This window comes from Sander vitreus, chromosome 18 (assembly GCF_031162955.1).
Source record: "Sander vitreus isolate 19-12246 chromosome 18, sanVit1, whole genome shotgun sequence".
In the NCBI taxonomy this organism is placed as follows: Eukaryota; Metazoa; Chordata; class Actinopteri; order Perciformes; family Percidae; genus Sander; species Sander vitreus.
The window spans coordinates 5,376,782-5,394,193 of record NC_135872.1 but is presented as its reverse complement, the minus strand read 5'-3'; the positions used below and the strand labels follow the sequence as shown (position 1 = coordinate 5,394,193).

Sequence of the window (17,412 nt, the reverse complement as noted above, 5' to 3'; positions counted from 1 at the left end):
TGAACGATGCTGACTCTTCTCTCACTGCTCTGTCTGTCTGCCGTGTGCCTCCTGAACCTCGGACAGGATTTAACTCGTACACTGGAAACTCAGCAGGAGTTGTAGGATCGGGAGAAGTCTACAATGACCCGCGAGACAAATGGCCGAAGAGGTGAGACACTTTTTTATTCTGTTCTCTGGTTTACTAATTCATTAGGATACAAGTTGGTTGACTTTGAGCTGAGGTGGAGCTCCTTTTGATTGATTGATTTGATCCATTCATTAATTGATTGATTTATAAAACTTCTAAAAATAGTGAGAAATTACAAAGGTTTTGTCCAACCAACAGTCCAAACCTCCAAAAAAAAAAAAAAAATTAAATTATTATAAAGAAAATCACCAAATTTTCACATTTGTAAAACTTAAGGAATACGTGTGTGCAAAAAATTTTGATTTGTAAAGTAATGAAAGCTGTCACATAATTGCCCTACAGTAAAATGTACAATATTTTCCTCTTAAAGGGAATGTAGAAAGTGGCATGAAAAGAAAGTACTAAAGTACCTCAAATTTGTACTCAAATACAGCACTTGAGTAGATGTACTTACTACTGTGTGTGTGTGTGTGTGGCTGCAGCAGCAGCAGCAGTAGTCAGGAGCAGGAGAACTCGATCCCCAGCGGCGCTCCGGAGAGTCTCACCTTTAAGGAGCGCCAGCGTCTCTTCTCTCAGGGGAAGGAGGTGTCCAACAAGGTCAAGGCTTCACGCAAACTCATGGAGCTGGAGAACGAGCTCAACACCAAGTAGTAGACCCGGGCCTTTCACCTCCCAGCGCCACCTTAACAAGGGCCTCGCCACAGTAACGTTAAGGTGATCCTGGGACAAAAAAAAAACGGGCGCTCGCTTCCCGACCACTGACCGTCTCCTCCTGTTTGTGTTTTCCCCCCTTTGTTTTTTTTTATTTTTTATTTTAATCATCGAATAACTGGACCACTCACTTTTTTGACATAGCTATATCGTTGCAATAGGAGAGACATTTATGGCTTAAAATATTTCCTCCCCTCATTAAGGTCTGTCAAAGATATATAATGATAAAGCACTGTAAAAAAAAGTTGTAATTGTAACAAGTGAGAATTTGAGAATCACACGACAAAGGGGGATATATTTTTGTTTATAAAATGGTTCTTGGGGCGAGGGGATGAAGAGGTTTATTCTCATTTTAAATTAGCTTTTTTTAATTATTTTAATGCTCTTTTTCGGCATCATGTTGTTTTCACACTTTTAATTGCCAGCAGAAATGCCCACAGTTGAGCTCAAGACCAATTGTTGTTTTCTTGTTTTTTTTTTTTTTTTTTATTAAATTCTCAATGAGTGGAACTGCTATTTCATTCCGTAGCAACAGCATGGGATTTATTTGGTGATGTTTTAGATAAACTCTGAATGATTCTCCAGAGGAGGATCGTTAACAGTCCGGAGAAGGATCTTTAAGTGCACAACATTACTGTAAATATCTGGGTCCACAAGTGTCTCACTCTTTTACTACTGTAGAAAGCTGCCAGGCTACTTACTAAAAACTGCAAAACTAATGTGATTTCACAGCATTTTGGTGACAGAAAATCCCAACAGGAAGTACTGCTAAAACTGGACCGTCTCCCTGCTGCTCCTCACCGTCAGTGGAGTTTAAGTTTTAAATGTTTCGCCCCAATCTGAGGTAACTCATTTTTTAGTTGAAATCAAATAGGCATTCTTTGCAGAGTTGTGTGAGATTAATTTGATCGATTGTACCCGAAATTCAAGCCAGAAAAGGATTTTTTTTCGCTCACAATGTGATTGTTGGTTTTCACTCTTATTCTTTTAAGTCCTTGTTTGCTTTACAGATATTTATTTCAAACGTGGGGAAAAAAAACATACTTGCACAAAAACTTTTTTTTTTTTTTTTAATAACTATGTATCTGCAAACTGTTTTAACAAGTGGATTACATTTGGGACCTCTCGTACTGTGGTAATCTGTGTTTTCTGTTTTTACACCAGCCGTAGTTCGGGGAGATCCAGATGTGTTTTTCTTTTTAGGACTGGAGTCAAGTTGACAGAATTGTGATTGTACAAATATATATACACGCAGTTACCATAGTCACTTTCACCAACACTGCTGATGTTGAAAAGGAGCGCACTTCAAACCCCGGTGTGTGTCTCCCCCCCCCCCCAGTTTCAAAATAAAAAGATAAAACAGCGATGTTTCAAATGTATCTCTCTTCTGCAGTTTGACTCCATCCTGTGTGTGGATTTATTTAATTCTCTCTCTTCAGGAGCCTCCACTGAAACTGATTCTACATGATGCGATAAGGATGCTGTTCTAATTACTGACCTGTAAAAACACTACAGACCACACTGTCTCCTCTCCTCCCACACCAACAGCAACTCCTTGTTAGGTTTCAAAATGAACAGAATCATTTAAATGGTTTCATGTTTAGCCTTTTGTAAATCATTAATAAATACAGATTTTTCAACAGTGCAGGCTGAACGTGTGGTCTTTTGTCATTGTCAAAAATAGTTACTTGTACTTTTCCTGAGTATTTTCCATTTTATAAGTTATAAAATGGAAGTATTAGTGTTATAATAGCACTAATACGTCTACCACTTCAAATTTACAAGTGTGTAATTCATGGCACAACCAAATTGTCCCTCACCATTAACTACCGTACATTTTTTGTTCTCCGGTAGCAGCCGGTTGTCTACATGGACGCGTACATTATCCAGCTTTACGTCTAGTTTGGCGTCTACATTAATACTTCAAATGTGTATGTCTTAGGACGACAGAAAATACTGGTTTGCTAGTTGCGTGGGAATGACAAACTGGGTTAAGGACTGGTGTTCTCATGACTTGGTGCCCCTTTTTTTGGGGGGGGGGGGCTGCATTGTGGGCTCTTTGCTAGTGGCTAGTTCAGCCTATCTAAGATTCTCTGTTCCAATTCTATGTTCTAAACCAGGGGTGTCAAACTATTTCACTGAGGGCCAAACTGGAAATGACGAACACACTAAGGGCCAGACGTGTTGAGTTTGACATGCTTTTATTTAGCAAAAAAAAGTCCATTAACTTTTTATTATTGCATGTCTCATATAGCTTTCTCCCATACAGTTTGGTCGACATAAAACCCTAAAAAAAGTCAGCATAAAAGAATTTAGCAAGTCATGAAAAACAAACATTACATTTTTAAAAGCAGCTGCCACCCAGCCGACTCCCAACAACCGGTTTCACAGCCTGAATATTAAAGACCTCTCTGCGTCTGGGGGAATTCAGAGTCTCAGTCAGCAAATTTGTCAGATTCTGCACGGCAGTGTCGCATAATTACAGTATGAAAAACAGTTTCCTGATTTCTTTTTTTTTTTGGTGTGGTGCACAACTAGTAGGGCCAAAATTTGCTGTGAACCTAAATTGAAATGCGGGCCGGATCAAAATTTGCAAGGGCCCGGATTTGGCCCCTGGGCCTTGAGTTTGACACGTGTTCTAAACCGTCTCTGGGAAAAACCTATCACGTCTTTTCCACAACTGATTTAGTATTTGGGAGAGTCCATTTGTGTGGGATAGATCAATCTATCTCCTCAGCCACCAGAGTTGGCTGGGGAGGGAAAAGAATGGCCTCCAGAAACAGTCTGGCCATTTATGATGCCAATTATTAACAATTATATTAATCCTCTCCTGCTTATGAACAATACTCAAAGTATATATTGCGATGTGTTGCTCTATTTCTTTGTGGTGTGTTCAGCTCTGACAGTTTAGAGAAAGACAGACTTGACTTTGTTTGTCACATGCAACTGTACACTAGCCTGGTCCTACCAGACTCTGGTCCATTTCATTGGTCCAGAGAGTCTGGCCTCTCTCCATTGACAAGTGTTAACTTCCTTGAAGGCGGGTACTCTGTTGAAGTTTAAGACTATTGGATCTGCCATAACCAATCGCTAACGTTTCGTTGTGACGTCGGCTTAGCATCGCTAGCGTTAGCCTTAGCCAACTCCTTCACCGCTAACGGAGCGAACTGGAAAATAAAACTTTTCCCGAACCCCGTGGGGAGGGGGGCCACAACATCATGGCCACCAACAAAACTCAGCAAAGATTGTTCTTGCTCGGGATTTAACTTCTGGATATTCGGCAGTGTTGCCGCAACGGACCGAATGGCTTCGCTCGCATCTTTCTCCGCCGCCATTATGAAACTACAACTCAAACTAGCGCACGGCCTCAACGTCATCGTTCTCAGCCACTCCCTCTGTTCGCTGATTGGACCGGTAAAGATTTGGCCGGAGAAAACCCAAGAATGACAATGACAGGCCAACTGTAAACAGCGCAACATAGTGAAATTCGACCTCTGCTTTTAACCCACCCTAAGCTTTTTAGGAGCAGTGGAGCTGCTGATCCTGTTGTTGTTAAACCCCCCAATGTAGCACAAGTAGACTTTATTCTACTTTGACAATTATTGTTTTCCTTCAGATCGCTTTTAGATCTCATTTTCGACCGCACTTGAAGGCAGCTTCATTTCACGGAGAAAGAAAACAGACGGAGGGACTGTGCTTTGTTGTTGCAGGAAACAGTCAGCTGTTACACAAACTCCTGGGCAGTTCAGTGATTTGTTTCGCTTTTTTTGCCCTCATATTTTAAATTGTCTTGTGGCAGCGTTAGATGGAGTGATGTTTACTGTAATGGACTTTCACACTGCCTCTAAACTAAAACACTGAAGTCTGATTGCCGGTTACATGACTGGCTACCGCAGGATGACATCAGGTTGCGTTTCTCCAAAAGTTGAAATCGGTCTCAACTTTTCGCCCGGGGGAAGAAACTTGGAATTCGATGTCTCGCTCAATAACATTTCTACATGCGGACAGAAAGAGCCGGGGGTCGAACCGCCGACTTTGTGGTTCAAGGACGACCGCTCTACCCCGAGAGAAGAGAGAGACAGTGCTCCGGCCCTTTTTGGTTAGTGTATTACATTATCAACATTGGCCAACTACATGGTCATTTCACAAAGAACTTGCCGCATATAAATAGAAGGGACTCTAGTCATGGATTTATAATAATTATAATCAAACTATGGAAAGTGTCTCTTAGCTTTAAATACAGTGCAACAAAATACTTGTTAGGAACAGTTAGCCCACTGAGGCGAAAACAGTAGTATATGAAAAATAAAAATATTACAGGTTCTAATTCCTATCCAGCAGATGTTTTCATCCAGTTCTAATTATATAAAAATGTGTTTGAACTGTGATTAATAATCAACAGTCTGTTCATGAAAGGACAAATAAGTTTACATAATAGTCTACGTAAAATACACACACACATTGTGTGTAATACTGCCATCTAGTGGGCACTTAAACACACCACATTCAATGTGTCAAGTATTTTATACAAGCTACATTTTGCCCAAGAAGTAAACAATAGCCTACAAAAAATTGCAGATGTTAATAATGTAACATTTAAATCAATATAATCTCTTACTCTCAATTGATAGAAGGTAAATTGAGCGGGGCATTGTTTTCTCTCTTGCTGGTTGCCAATCCCGGCTATCGGACTTGGCAGTCCGTTTTGAGGCGATGTGAAAGTCCCGTTCAGTAAACAGGAAACATCACTCCCTCTATCGCTGACACAAGAAAGTTTGAAAACACTATGTAGGTAAAAAACGAAACACAGCACTGAACTGCCCAGGAGATTGTGTAACACAGCTGACTGTTTCCTGCAACAACAGGCACAGTCCCATCTCTTTTCTTTCTCCATGAAATAAAGCTGCCTTTAAGTGTAGTTGGAAATGACATCTGCCCAACCTGTAAATGAGCAATAAAAACTATATCTGTGGTTTGGTGCATTCAGATGTCAGGATGGCCGAGCGGTCTAAGGCGCTGCGTTCAGGTCGCAGTCTCCCCTGGAGGCGTGGGTTCGAATCCCACTTCTGACAACAACCTTTTCTTCCACAGAAACCTGAAACACTGAGCCAGATAAATGTGCTGTTTCTCTGCATTCAAATTTTATTTTTAACTAACTCCTTTAATACATTGATGACATTTTTATTATTGTTTAGGGATGCACGAAACAGCGTCCAGCAGTGCCGGATTCATGACTTACTATGAACAATCCTGGCTCAACAGCACACTCTAGTGGTGAAACATGAACTGGAAGGTTCAGGACTTTTCCGTTTTCCCACACCCTTAAATGAACCTTTGTCCCACTACTAGTTTAGAGAACAAAGTATGTGAGAGCGAAATAAGTATAAGCAAAGATTAAATGTTAAATTAAATGTCAAGTCAAATGTATTCTACAGAAGGCCCCAATTGTAAAAAAAAAGTTTTCTTTTTTGGAATCTGGAAAAAATATTTCCTGTCAATGGTCCCTAAAACTCAAAAGTAACAAAGTAGACCTATCTCAAAATAAACTAAACAAAATATGTGCTTGGCTACTTTATATTTAGTTCACCTCATCAAAACAAACACTGCAGTTCTTACTGTCTGACTTTTTTTCTTCTCTTTTTTATAACATAAAACGAAAAAATGAACTGAACATCCATCAACATTATTAATAAAAAAAAGTCCATGAATGAGATCACCTCATTTAAATCTTAAAAAAAACAACTGTTGACCAACTCAGATTTCTTGTGCTTTTAAGGAACATTGTGCTGCTGTCTGAAAGCTTTCAAGGTACTTCAGCTAATTCAAGAAAACAAAATAAATGTCACCATAAACTAATACAAGTAAGTTTACATAATAACATTTTAAAGGTAAATTATGTCATTTTTAAGTGCTAAATCTCAACTTAAAGCCAAAACATCCAACAATAAGCATCTTACTTGGATTAATCTTACGCAGAGTGATTGGGAATTGCTGCTCATTGTATTGACAAGATCCAACCGGACTGCCTTCACATCAGAAAACCTGTAACAAAAGAGAAAACAAAGTGACAGGACCGTACTGTACATTATTATTAGGTTACTCTACATACCTGCAAACCCCTTTTTTCAGGACTTGCTGGAAATGCTCGTCTAAACAAATACACGTTATAGGAGTGTGTTAAATGTTTTGGATTGATGTATTCCAGAAAATGGTAGTGAACTACACGCTAACGTGCGGACAAATTCTGTGTTTTTAGCTGAGCTACACCAGAGAATATTCTGTAAAAACAGATCAGTGATGCTGTTTTGCCCTGTTTTTTTATGCCAATAAACAAAATGTATTTAAAATATTCTCTTACATCGCCTAGATCCAGACACAATGTTGAGTTGCATCTTCCCCTCTTCTTCATCAGATGACTCGACCGAGAGATCCGACTTCCCATCACAGCCTTCATCTTCCTGAGCCCACTCTTCCTCACTGTCAGGAGGAGCAGCTTTATCGGAGCTCTGTTCCTGGAACCTGAATGTGTCAGAAATGAGGTTAAGTTTGATGTATTTTGCTTGAAAATGTGCACCCTTTATACTTTTTTCCTGTCTTGGCAGCAAACGTGAATGTTTCTCTGATATTATTTTCAGATTTTGCTGAAAAATACCCTAATTTAAAAAAAAAAAAAAAATTGAAATGAATTTTTAAGTTTACAGTTGACAGTGTCTTGATGTTGAAGACCGCTTATTATGATTTTTGGTAACATACTAAAGAACTACTGATGTTTTCAATCATTCTAACCAATTTGTTCTCAGATTTGATCCTGCTTTTAAATGATTACATATTCAAGACTTTTCTTAAAACAATGAGCCAAAGCAATGTGTATAACTAATTCAAATTTGTCTTCATTTTATATTACGTCACTTAACTTAATTGTGAAATGTGAACTGAAGGGCTGACTTAAACTTCCTTTAATAAAAGTTTAAATAAAAGACAAATACAAAGTAATGGAAAGGACAATGCAAAGGGCATACCTCAGTCCTAGCATGATGTCCATATAATTGGCGTGTCCAGCATCCACCAGCTCCTTGGCAACATGGACGCCATCTGCCAGAATGTCCACCTTCCAGTGTGTGTTTGACACAAACTCTCTGAAGAAGATCTGGAGGTTCTTCTGGTACAAACACTGCTGGAAGAAGACTGCTGCTTCATCAGTCCACCGTCCATCCACTCCATCTGGTTTCACCCCTCTCAGGATGCAGGGGTACGTCACTTTTGGGAGGTTCGTTATCTCCTCAGGAAGCCTCTTCAGCTTGGAGCAGTCTTCGTACGAGATGCATTCACAATGGCCGTAATCCACCAGGTTAAGGACTGCTGTGGTGTCGGCGTGTACAATTTCAGCCCTGCACCACTTGTTCTTGGTGTCTGATTTCAATAAGCAGCAGGTGCCAGGGACGAGGTGGGCTTCAGGAAGAGGAGACATCTGCCCAGGGAGGTCGTCCAGCATGATGGACACTTTGTTCATGACCAGAAGCCTGTCCTCCAGAACGACACAAAACTCAAAGGGAGTTGTCACTGCAGCAGCAAAGCCAGAATATGCGTTGTCTATATCAATAGGAGCAAAGACAAGTTGCTGAGTAGGACTTTTGTCCAAGTTGGATTCTCCTTCTACTTTAGTTTCAGCGGGTAACACAAGCACCTCTTTATTCTGCTGCAGTGTGGTTGTGTGTTGACGAACAAGGAACAGTCCATTCATGATTATTTCAACATTCCACAGTTTATCTTCTTCTGAATAACACACAAACATCAGCTTGACTTCTTTGCCGATCAGTGGTTTAAGAGTTTCACACCACAATTCGTGAGCACCATCTCCCTCCCTGAACCCAAAGCAGTTTACCTTGCACAAAACTGCAAGGTCTGGGATTTTTGTCAGCTCGCTACACTGTCGTCGAATTGAGCCACTTGGGATTTCTTCTGTTATTCCTTGATCCACGAGAAAGACCTGGCATTTTCCCTGGCCTACATTTTGAACAACAGCCCTGTGCCACTGCTTGTCCTTGTCTACCTGAACTAAGCACTTGTAGCCTTGTTTGACATTCTCTTCAGCCACGATCTGGCACTTGTATAGGTTGTCATCTATACTACTTTCCAACGCAGCAAGCAGTTCACAGGCCTTATTTAGTCTGGCGTAAAAATTGCTGTTACTCAGGACCGACAGAACTGTACCATTCTCTGTGTCTTTAGCTTGAATAGTCGGGTGTATGATTGCATCTGCACAATCACTTTTTGTTTTGACAGGTGATTTTGCGATTTTTCTTAGATTCTCCTTAGAATTGTTCTCGTTTCTGGTAGGTGCTTTTCTATGTTCTTCTAGTTTATTTGACAGTGTGGCAGGTGTCGGTTTCAGCATGAAGTTTTCACCATCAACAGTTCTTTCGGCGTTTTCACCATCAATGGTAGTTCTTTCAAATTTAGTTTTTTCAATCTTGCTCACTTCTTTATCCAAGTGGTTCTGCTCACAGGATCTCACTTTCTCTTCTATTTCAGATGAACCTGCCTCCTCTTCTTTTTTGGTTTCAGTGCTATTTTCAACAGCTGCTTCAAGTGTGGCTGAAAGACCAACAGCTTCTTCAAAAATCTCAACCTTGACTTCCCAATGGACTTCATTATGACGGACAAAATCAACCATGAGAGGCTTCTCCATTACAGCCTCAGTGAAGGAATCATTTTCATATGTGCTTGTGTCCAACAGGGAGCAGGATATGCCGAATCTTGGCTGAGAGAGACACTCCTTTGGAATGGAGTAGATCTTCTCCTTCCCCATGACTGCCGAGTTTCCATAGTCCACAAACTCAACTTTGTAACAGGAACCTCCTCCACAGTCCTTCACAACAGAACGATACAGAGCGCCGTCTTCTTCATACTCAGCCAGAACAAGGTCATTGATTCTCAAAAAAGTTGGAGTCTTCAAGGAATCTCTGAAGACACTTGTGTTGAGATCTTTGGCCATTTGCAAGATGGCAGGTTCCACCTCAGCCAGTTGAAGGACAAAACTGTTGACCGAGTCAATGTAGGAGACAAAACACTTTGCCTTGTAACCTACGCTCACTTTCATGTCCGGCAAACACGAGAGCTGAGGGCCTTTCCGTGTCCGTATTTTGTGGTTGTTCTGACTTTGTGTTTGTATCACGGTACTCTCTTTGTCGTTTTACTTTTGTGTTCTTCTGAGCTTTCCCATGAACATAGTTTTTTGTGTTTTCTATCTTTTTGTGAGGTGCAAATCCGACTTGAGTGCACCTGGTTTTCAATGTGTGGGAATTTGAAGACTTCCCTTTAGGTTGACTCTTGCACTTAATAGAGCTCTTTGTGTGGAGAGTTTTATCTTTCGTCTTTGTGCGGCTCATGTCAAAACTCACAACAGTCTTGGGTTTCGGTGAAACACTGAGAATGAGCTCCTTTACCTTCTCATTGATGTTAACATCGCCATCAAATAGTTTAACATCAAATGAACCATCTTCGTTCTCTCCAACAATGACAGCTCTCACTTGCTTGTTGAGTATTGCACCATCAAGCCATTCTTTGACATCTGCATAGAGCTCTTCTTTGGACACTGAAGCAAGGCGACATTTCAAAGCTTGCATGGGTGTGTACAACAAATCAGAGTCTTTGTGGATAAACATGACGTGGGTTTTCTCAGATATGTTTGTGTTTCCATAATCCACAAAAAACACACTAAGATGCAGAGGTGACTGAACAGGATGTGCCAAGCCCCTGTACCATTGACCATCAAAGTATTTTGCCAGGCACAGCTTCCTCACAACTGCTCTCGTACTGGCTTGCATCATTTTCTCACTCTCATCTGAGATTTTCTTTTCAAGGTCTTGAATGATTTCAACATTTCTCTCAAGGTGGCAGTAGACCTCCCACTGACTGCTAACATGAGTGACGTAGACTTGTTCTTCATTTCCAGGACTTAGATCAAATGAAGAGTAGACAAAAGATTCTGGAAACACTGTTAACAGTTGCTTTGTCAAGAGTGTCCCTTCTCTTGCCAGGCCCTGTTCCGAGAGCAAATTTGTTATGCTCTGTTGGGTTTGGGTGTTGTAAAGTTCCACAACATTGCACAGCCCTCTGTTTTTTACATTCAACTGAAAGACAACTTTACATCTTAGACCACTGGGACTGTCGAGGACAAAATCTGTTAGCCACTTGCACTCCTCCGGACTCCAATACCCACTGTTCTTGGGGTCAGCAGGTTTAATCAGGTTGGAAAGGCTGCACCTGAAACCTTGTCCTTCCAAATGAACAAATTCTGGCATTATTGCCTGAAGATTGTGCTCCTTGATTTGGATGGTAAAGCCATGGTCAACCATCATCACTCTGGCATGACCTTTCTGTTTCTCTATGATGAAGGCCCTGTACCATCTTCCATCTATAGGTGACTTTGTGACACAACATTGATCCCCTGATTGGAGGGGAACTGTGTGAGTTGAGTAATATTGATTCACTTTATCCATCAGTTCTTCCAAAGCTGGAATCTTATCTAGAGGCTGGCACCAGAAATCTAAAGGAGACCTGATGTAAGAGCAACGCACAGCAAAATTACACCCAGGCTTGATGCTTAGGGCTTTGAAGCTAGCAGAGGCTTGGGCCTTTTTAGTTTGATTTTTGCATGTTTTCTCTTCCTCATCCCAATCCTTCATTTGCTCTGCATTTCCATTGATGTCTGACATCACACTGTATCTTGGGCGCCTTGTTTCTTCTGTCAAATCTGTGTTGTTTTGCACCACAGGCTTTATGGCAATGTTGTTCCAGTATTCAGCATTTTTGGAAGAGATCAGGAGCTCAGTGATACTTTGATTGTTGTCACTTCCCATCTCATAGAGATCAACAACAAATGTGTTTTTTCTCTTTTGGACAACATGGACTAGCAGGGCTTTGTTTGACACAGCTTGTCTGAAAAAGTCAGAGTTGGCGCTGGTCCAGACTTCATCCAGAGGAACAACATTAACAAGAGTACAACAGAAGGCAAATGCTGATTTGCTCGCAAATGTCTCTGGTATCTTCTTGATCAACATGTGTGGTACTTTCTCAATGTTCCCAAAATCCATAAAAAGAACTTCAGCTCCATGCTTAAGAGTGTCTGTCACAATACCCCTGTAGAAATGCATGTCTTTCTCATAAACTGCACAGCACAGTGTCCCAAGCTCTGGATTCACCAGCACGTCTTCATCCAGCTTCACTTGATTGTAGTAATCTGCCAATTTCGTCATCATTTCTTCAAACTCATCATTGCGTTTTTGTGTTCTCATCCAGAAGCGGTTTGGATTCTGGACATACTCAACATAGCCCACAAAGACAGAGCCTACATGCACCTCTTCTGCTTCCAGTGTTTTACCCAATGCTTCACCCATGATTGTTTCATTGTATAAATAGCCACCTTCAGGTGACAATTCTTCTCTATCAAAAACTGACTCAATCTTCATTCTAGGATGCGCTTGCATGGGCTCCGGTTCCTTCACATGATTATCTTCAGCACCAATTACTGTGATAGAGTACATGTGCTGTTCTTTGTCAAAACTTTTGATCTCCACATCTAACACTTTTCCGAGCAAGCCTGCTTTGAGGAAACTCAACTGCTGAGTTTCGACCACCTCATCTTGATCACTAAGGGAGGCGAGCGAGCATGGGAATGCCATGATGGGTGTTGAAAAGAAGTCAGGTGGCAGCCTGTGGACATTCTCAACTTTGACAGATTCAAAGAACCCATAGTCAATTAACAAAACTCGAAGTTGAGAGTTGACTGGGAGAAACTGCACAAAGCCTCTGTACCATTTCCCATCTTTGCTTTTGACTGAGCACAGTAACCCCAGGTTTTCTGGGGTCTTCTGATTATGTTCTTTGGATCGGTACTCATTCGCTGCAGCCAGCTTCTTTGACATTTCCCAAAGATCTGTTTCCATACTGGTCATCTGGCAGTAAAACCGCCCAGGGTTAACCGCAGCAGTTACACGCACTTTAGCACGTGTCCCACAACTCAATCTAGGCCCACAGAAAGACAGAATGTCGTATCCCTGCAAACCAGACTGGTTAAAGAAAACGTCTTGTCCCCTTGGCTTTTCAATGAGTAAGTCAGGAACTGGCTCCTTGTTTTGTTTGATCGGCACTTCTGTGAGCATCTCGACCAAGAGGATGAAAGTATCTTTGTCCACGTGCCTTCCAAACCCATATCTAACAAGGTCAAAGTTAATGTCAGGGGCTTCCAATAAGAGCACTTTGTGGGGCAGGAAGGCTTGGATGTAACCTGTGACATTTCTTCCAATCAGGTTTGAGAAGTACGCATCCACTACAGAATGAGAACAACCGTGAAGCAGCAGTACATTTGCAAGAAAGCCACAAACTACCTTGGGAGGAAGGATGAACAGATCGTTTGAACAGGAAGATATGTGGACGATGTCGACACTCAAGACGTTACCGTGATCGATGAGGAAAACGTCAAACAAGTCCTCTTTTCTTTTCTGAACTCTTGCTCTGTACCAGCGGCCTGAAGTCAAATCTTCCACGAGGCAAAACTCTCCGATATCCACTCCAGCTTTGGTCTTTGGTATGTTTTGTATTTCCCCTTGCAAGATGTTATAGTCAAGTTCACATATGGATAGGTACTGTCCCTGGAAGTGTATCAGGGTTGCTTCAGGGTTCCAGTCCAAGTGAGTTAACTTGAGGTCCACTGGCCAAAGAGCACATGGTGCAGATGGACTAGACCTGCAAATTTAAGTGAGTTATATTATTTACCTTAAAATTTTAAATAATTTGGTAAGTTTATAACTTCTTTCATTTAAGCACCAGCAGCTGCCCATTTTAAGACCTTGGCTATTTCAGAGCCTGGTTTGTGGAGCAAAACGAAGCCCATGTTGTGTGTGAATCAACTCCCTTAGTCACTACTCACTTTATAATTAACACTCAACTGCTTACTAAATAGTGAGCAGTAGATTGAGATTTTGGACACATGAATTCAGGTTTTTTCCTGGCTATGAATGAGCCTTTTGGGGGGGGACGACACACATTAAGAGGGATGTCTAGGGGTCCTCCCCCAGTAAAAATTTTGAGCGTCAAAGACTTCATTTCCTGCATTCCGATACATTTTTAGGCACAAATTTATGGTAAAGGAATGTCAAGGAAAAAACAAAATTCTTTAACTTTGTGTTTTTCCTTCGGCACTGGCTAAAAACCTCTTTGGGGGGGCACCAAAACTCTCTTTGCAGGAAAAACCCTGGAATCAGCATTTTGCATCATCGCAGAGCTGGAGTTTTTTTTCACATATATAAAATGTGTGCATTGTGGGATTCCATGGACACAATTTTTTCTATTACACTGTGGGAATTTTTGAGGGCAACAATTTGCCACTCAGAATCTAGACTATTAAGTAAAATGGTTGACAGTAATATAGTGTAGAGTGTTTCAGACCCCAGTATGAGCTCCATGTCTGTTCCTTGTGTATGGTACTTACTTTTAGATGCTTATAGGTAGGGCTGTACCGAATACCATTTTTTGAGCTTCAAAGCTTCAATACCTAGCTTTGGTGGCGGTGTGTTAAAAAGTTCGGGCCACACTTGAAGGCAGCTTTATTTAACGAAAAAAATATAGATAAGTGATGAAGCGAGAGATGAAGCGACTTTGCTTTGTTGTTGCAGGACACAGTCACCTATTGTTACACAAACTCCTGGGCAGTTCAGTGCTTGTGCTTCGTTTTTTTACCTTCATAGTGTTTAAAACTTTTTTGTGTCAGCGATAGAGTCACCGCTTCCTGTTTCCTGTAACATTATGGGACTCTCACCCTGCAAAACCAAGGAGATAAGCTTCGCTTCAGAGCTCGAACCTCCTATGGCGCCATTTTGATGCTACAAAGCGATCACCCGACGTTAGCATTCCATTGACTGCCATTCATTTTGACGTCACTTTGACAGCGAATAACTTTACATCTTAAGCGTTTAAAGACTTTATTCTTCCATTGTTTATTTCTAAAGAAACACGACAATGTATAAAAGGCTCCATTACCTTGTACCTCACATTATGGCTCCGTAGCAGACGTTTTTGTAAAAATAGGCTAACGATTGTGTCATAACCACGCGACTTACTGTTGCATAGTAGAGGAATTACCATATAGTACAGGAGAAGCTCGTAGGCAGTTCGGACTTACATTAGCTGTTTAAGTTTAATTACTAATGTTAACTAGCATTTTAGTTAGCAATAATTAGCCTGTGTCCATGTTATCTCCTTACATATACCTACGCTCTCCGTCTCTGCAAGACTGAGAATGATTGAGATTTCTCTTGGCACAGCTACCAGAAGACTTACAACTTTCAGAACGGTTGCTCACATCACAATAACGTCGTCTCTCTCAGTTGTAGGCTGCGCAGTAACACTCAGCGCTCACCGGAAAAGTTCTTCTAATATCCTTCACTGGTCTCCGTCCAGAGCAACGGGATCTGTTGGTCCATGCTTATATACTGTCTATGTGCAAAACGGACTGACGAGTCCACCGCTGGGTTATGTCTGGCTGCTATTTCTCCAAAAAGTTGAATTGGTCTCACTTTCTGCTGCAGGCACCCAAAATAAATAATAGTAATAAACTTTATTTATAAAGCATCTTTCAAAACCATGGTTACAAGGTGCTGCATGGAAAGACCTGTGTTTTGCCGGACTGTCTAACGAATGACGACCGACACAGTGTGTGGGAATGCAAGCTCAGCCAGCGCCTCACTAGAGCGTTGGACTCATGCACACCCGTGCTATCTTTACCTTTATCAAATCACCTGAAAACAGGCACCAGCCTGCTACTGTATAACCATACAAACCTCTACAAACATCAGACTGCTTGCTTGTAACTCAACATTTCTCCGTTCTTGGCTGACATGGACTACATAGCGCTGCATAGCCTGCATGCACATTTTTCTTTAAAAAAAAAAAAAAAAAGTTTGAATCCCAAAATTGAAAATTTAATACCTACCCATCGAACGAGTATTCGGATCCAGCCCTAATTATAGGTTTATTTTCATTAGCATCAGTTTACTTTCATTCACATCTTATATAATATTGTTATAGTTATTACATGTTATTGTTATAGCTACAGTAGATTTATGGAAAAAGCTAAAATAATTATGTAACCTAAAACAATTTAAAAGAGGAAAATAAAACTAACATGAGATATTAATTTCACATTTACATGCGAGGTAGGTTCTCTACTAAATTGTATGCCACTGACTCCTAATTTAAAAATCTTTAAATAACTAAGAAATCTTAACATTGTTTTCTAATAGCTTAGCTGTCAACTTCTAATCCAGTCACTAAAACACAATTTTGCCTAAAATGTTTACATTATACTATAAGCATAAATTCATTTTTGTCACATTGATTTACTTACTTTTGATGTTCTGATTGCATGGCTGCTGCCATTAGTAACGGTCACATCTTAAACAGAACCTGAAAAAAAAAATGTTGGTTATTACTATAATAATAATCATAAAAAAAAAAAATAAATACAAGAACAAAACTAGCATGGATCTTGACCTTTACATACTAATAAGCCTTTATAAACTAAGAAAAGCTTAAACTTTGACACATTATTAACTATCTTAATATATGGTCTAATGATAGATGATGTCATATTCAACAGATTGTAAACCCCTTTGAGACAAATGTGATTTTGGGCAATATAAATAAAACTTTACACAGTGCCAACACCTAGATGAAAGCAAGCGGTGCATGGTGTAGGATACATCACTGGTCAGCCAGTGCATAGAGAAAACTTGTAAAAAACCAATTATATTAATAATAACCCACAATGGACACCAAACTACACTAAAAAGCTACATTACTGGCATTTCCTGTCAGCAAAGATATGTTTATTTCAGGCTTTTTTGGACAATGCATTAAATAGTTATGTAACTGTGACATCAAGTACATCTAGCAAGTCTCCACAAGTTATCAACAATAAATATCCAAGTCATAATTTATTCATTTTGGTAAGGCTACAAAATAAATGAAAATGACTAAATACAAACTTGGGCTGACGTTATTTTATTGTTTATCTGGGAGGGAATTTTAACAATGTAGCTATGTTAGCTAACATAGCTAACATTAGGTATTTAATTTAAGTAAATATTACCGCGACAAAAATATAACTTTAAATGTAAAAATTTCTGTTTTGCTAAATACACAGGGTACAAAATGATGTCCGGACTAACCAAAAGTGACTCTGGAGAGTTGTTCATGTCAGTGTAAATTGACATTCAGCAAGAGCTAACGTTGCTAACGCTAAACAATACTGAAGCTAGCAGTCAAGTTGAAATTAAGCAGAAGCTAACGTTGCTAACGCTAAACAATCACGTTAAACGATACTGAAGCTAACTTTCATAATTAGGTCTAACGGTCAGCCTAACGTTATATCATTGTCGGTTTTTATCTCAAATTACCGTCAGTGACTGGCAAGACTGATATATTTCTGACTAAAGTTTCCTCCCTAATATTTCTGACTGTATTCCTACCATTTGTGCAGCCTCGTGTCTGCCATCTTTCAATTTAACGAC

General features: G+C 40.3%; 2 protein-coding genes and 1 non-coding gene across 14 annotated transcripts in view; 2 read left to right on the top strand and 1 right to left on the bottom strand.

Annotated features, from left to right (window-relative positions):
• afdna (afadin, adherens junction formation factor a) overlaps positions 1–2,483 on the top strand; it is a 105,138-nt gene extending 102,655 nt beyond the window's left edge. For 11 of the 12 annotated variants that reach the window (XM_078274913.1, XM_078274912.1, XM_078274905.1 and 8 more), the window contains 2 exons: positions 67–151; positions 613–2,483. In XM_078274913.1, the coding sequence (XP_078131039.1) occupies positions 67–151; positions 613–781 (254 nt within the window). In that variant the 3' untranslated portion in view covers positions 782–2,483. The remainder of the gene's footprint in view (positions 1–66; positions 152–612) is intronic. The other variant, XM_078274906.1, reaches the window with a different exon arrangement.
• Positions 2,484–5,830: 3,347 nt separating this feature from the next.
• On the top strand, positions 5,831–5,913 carry trnal-cag (transfer RNA leucine (anticodon CAG)). The gene has a single exon. It is a non-coding gene; the product is annotated as a tRNA-Leu (tRNA).
• Positions 5,914–6,869: 956 nt separating this feature from the next.
• tdrd15 (tudor domain containing 15) lies at positions 6,870–17,396 on the bottom strand. The gene is given in 5 exon segments (XM_078275394.1): positions 6,870–6,883; positions 7,200–7,360; positions 7,861–9,975; positions 9,977–13,588; positions 17,371–17,396. Coding segments are annotated over 5 exon segments (5,928 nt in total).
• Positions 17,397–17,412: the final 16 nt, after the last annotated feature.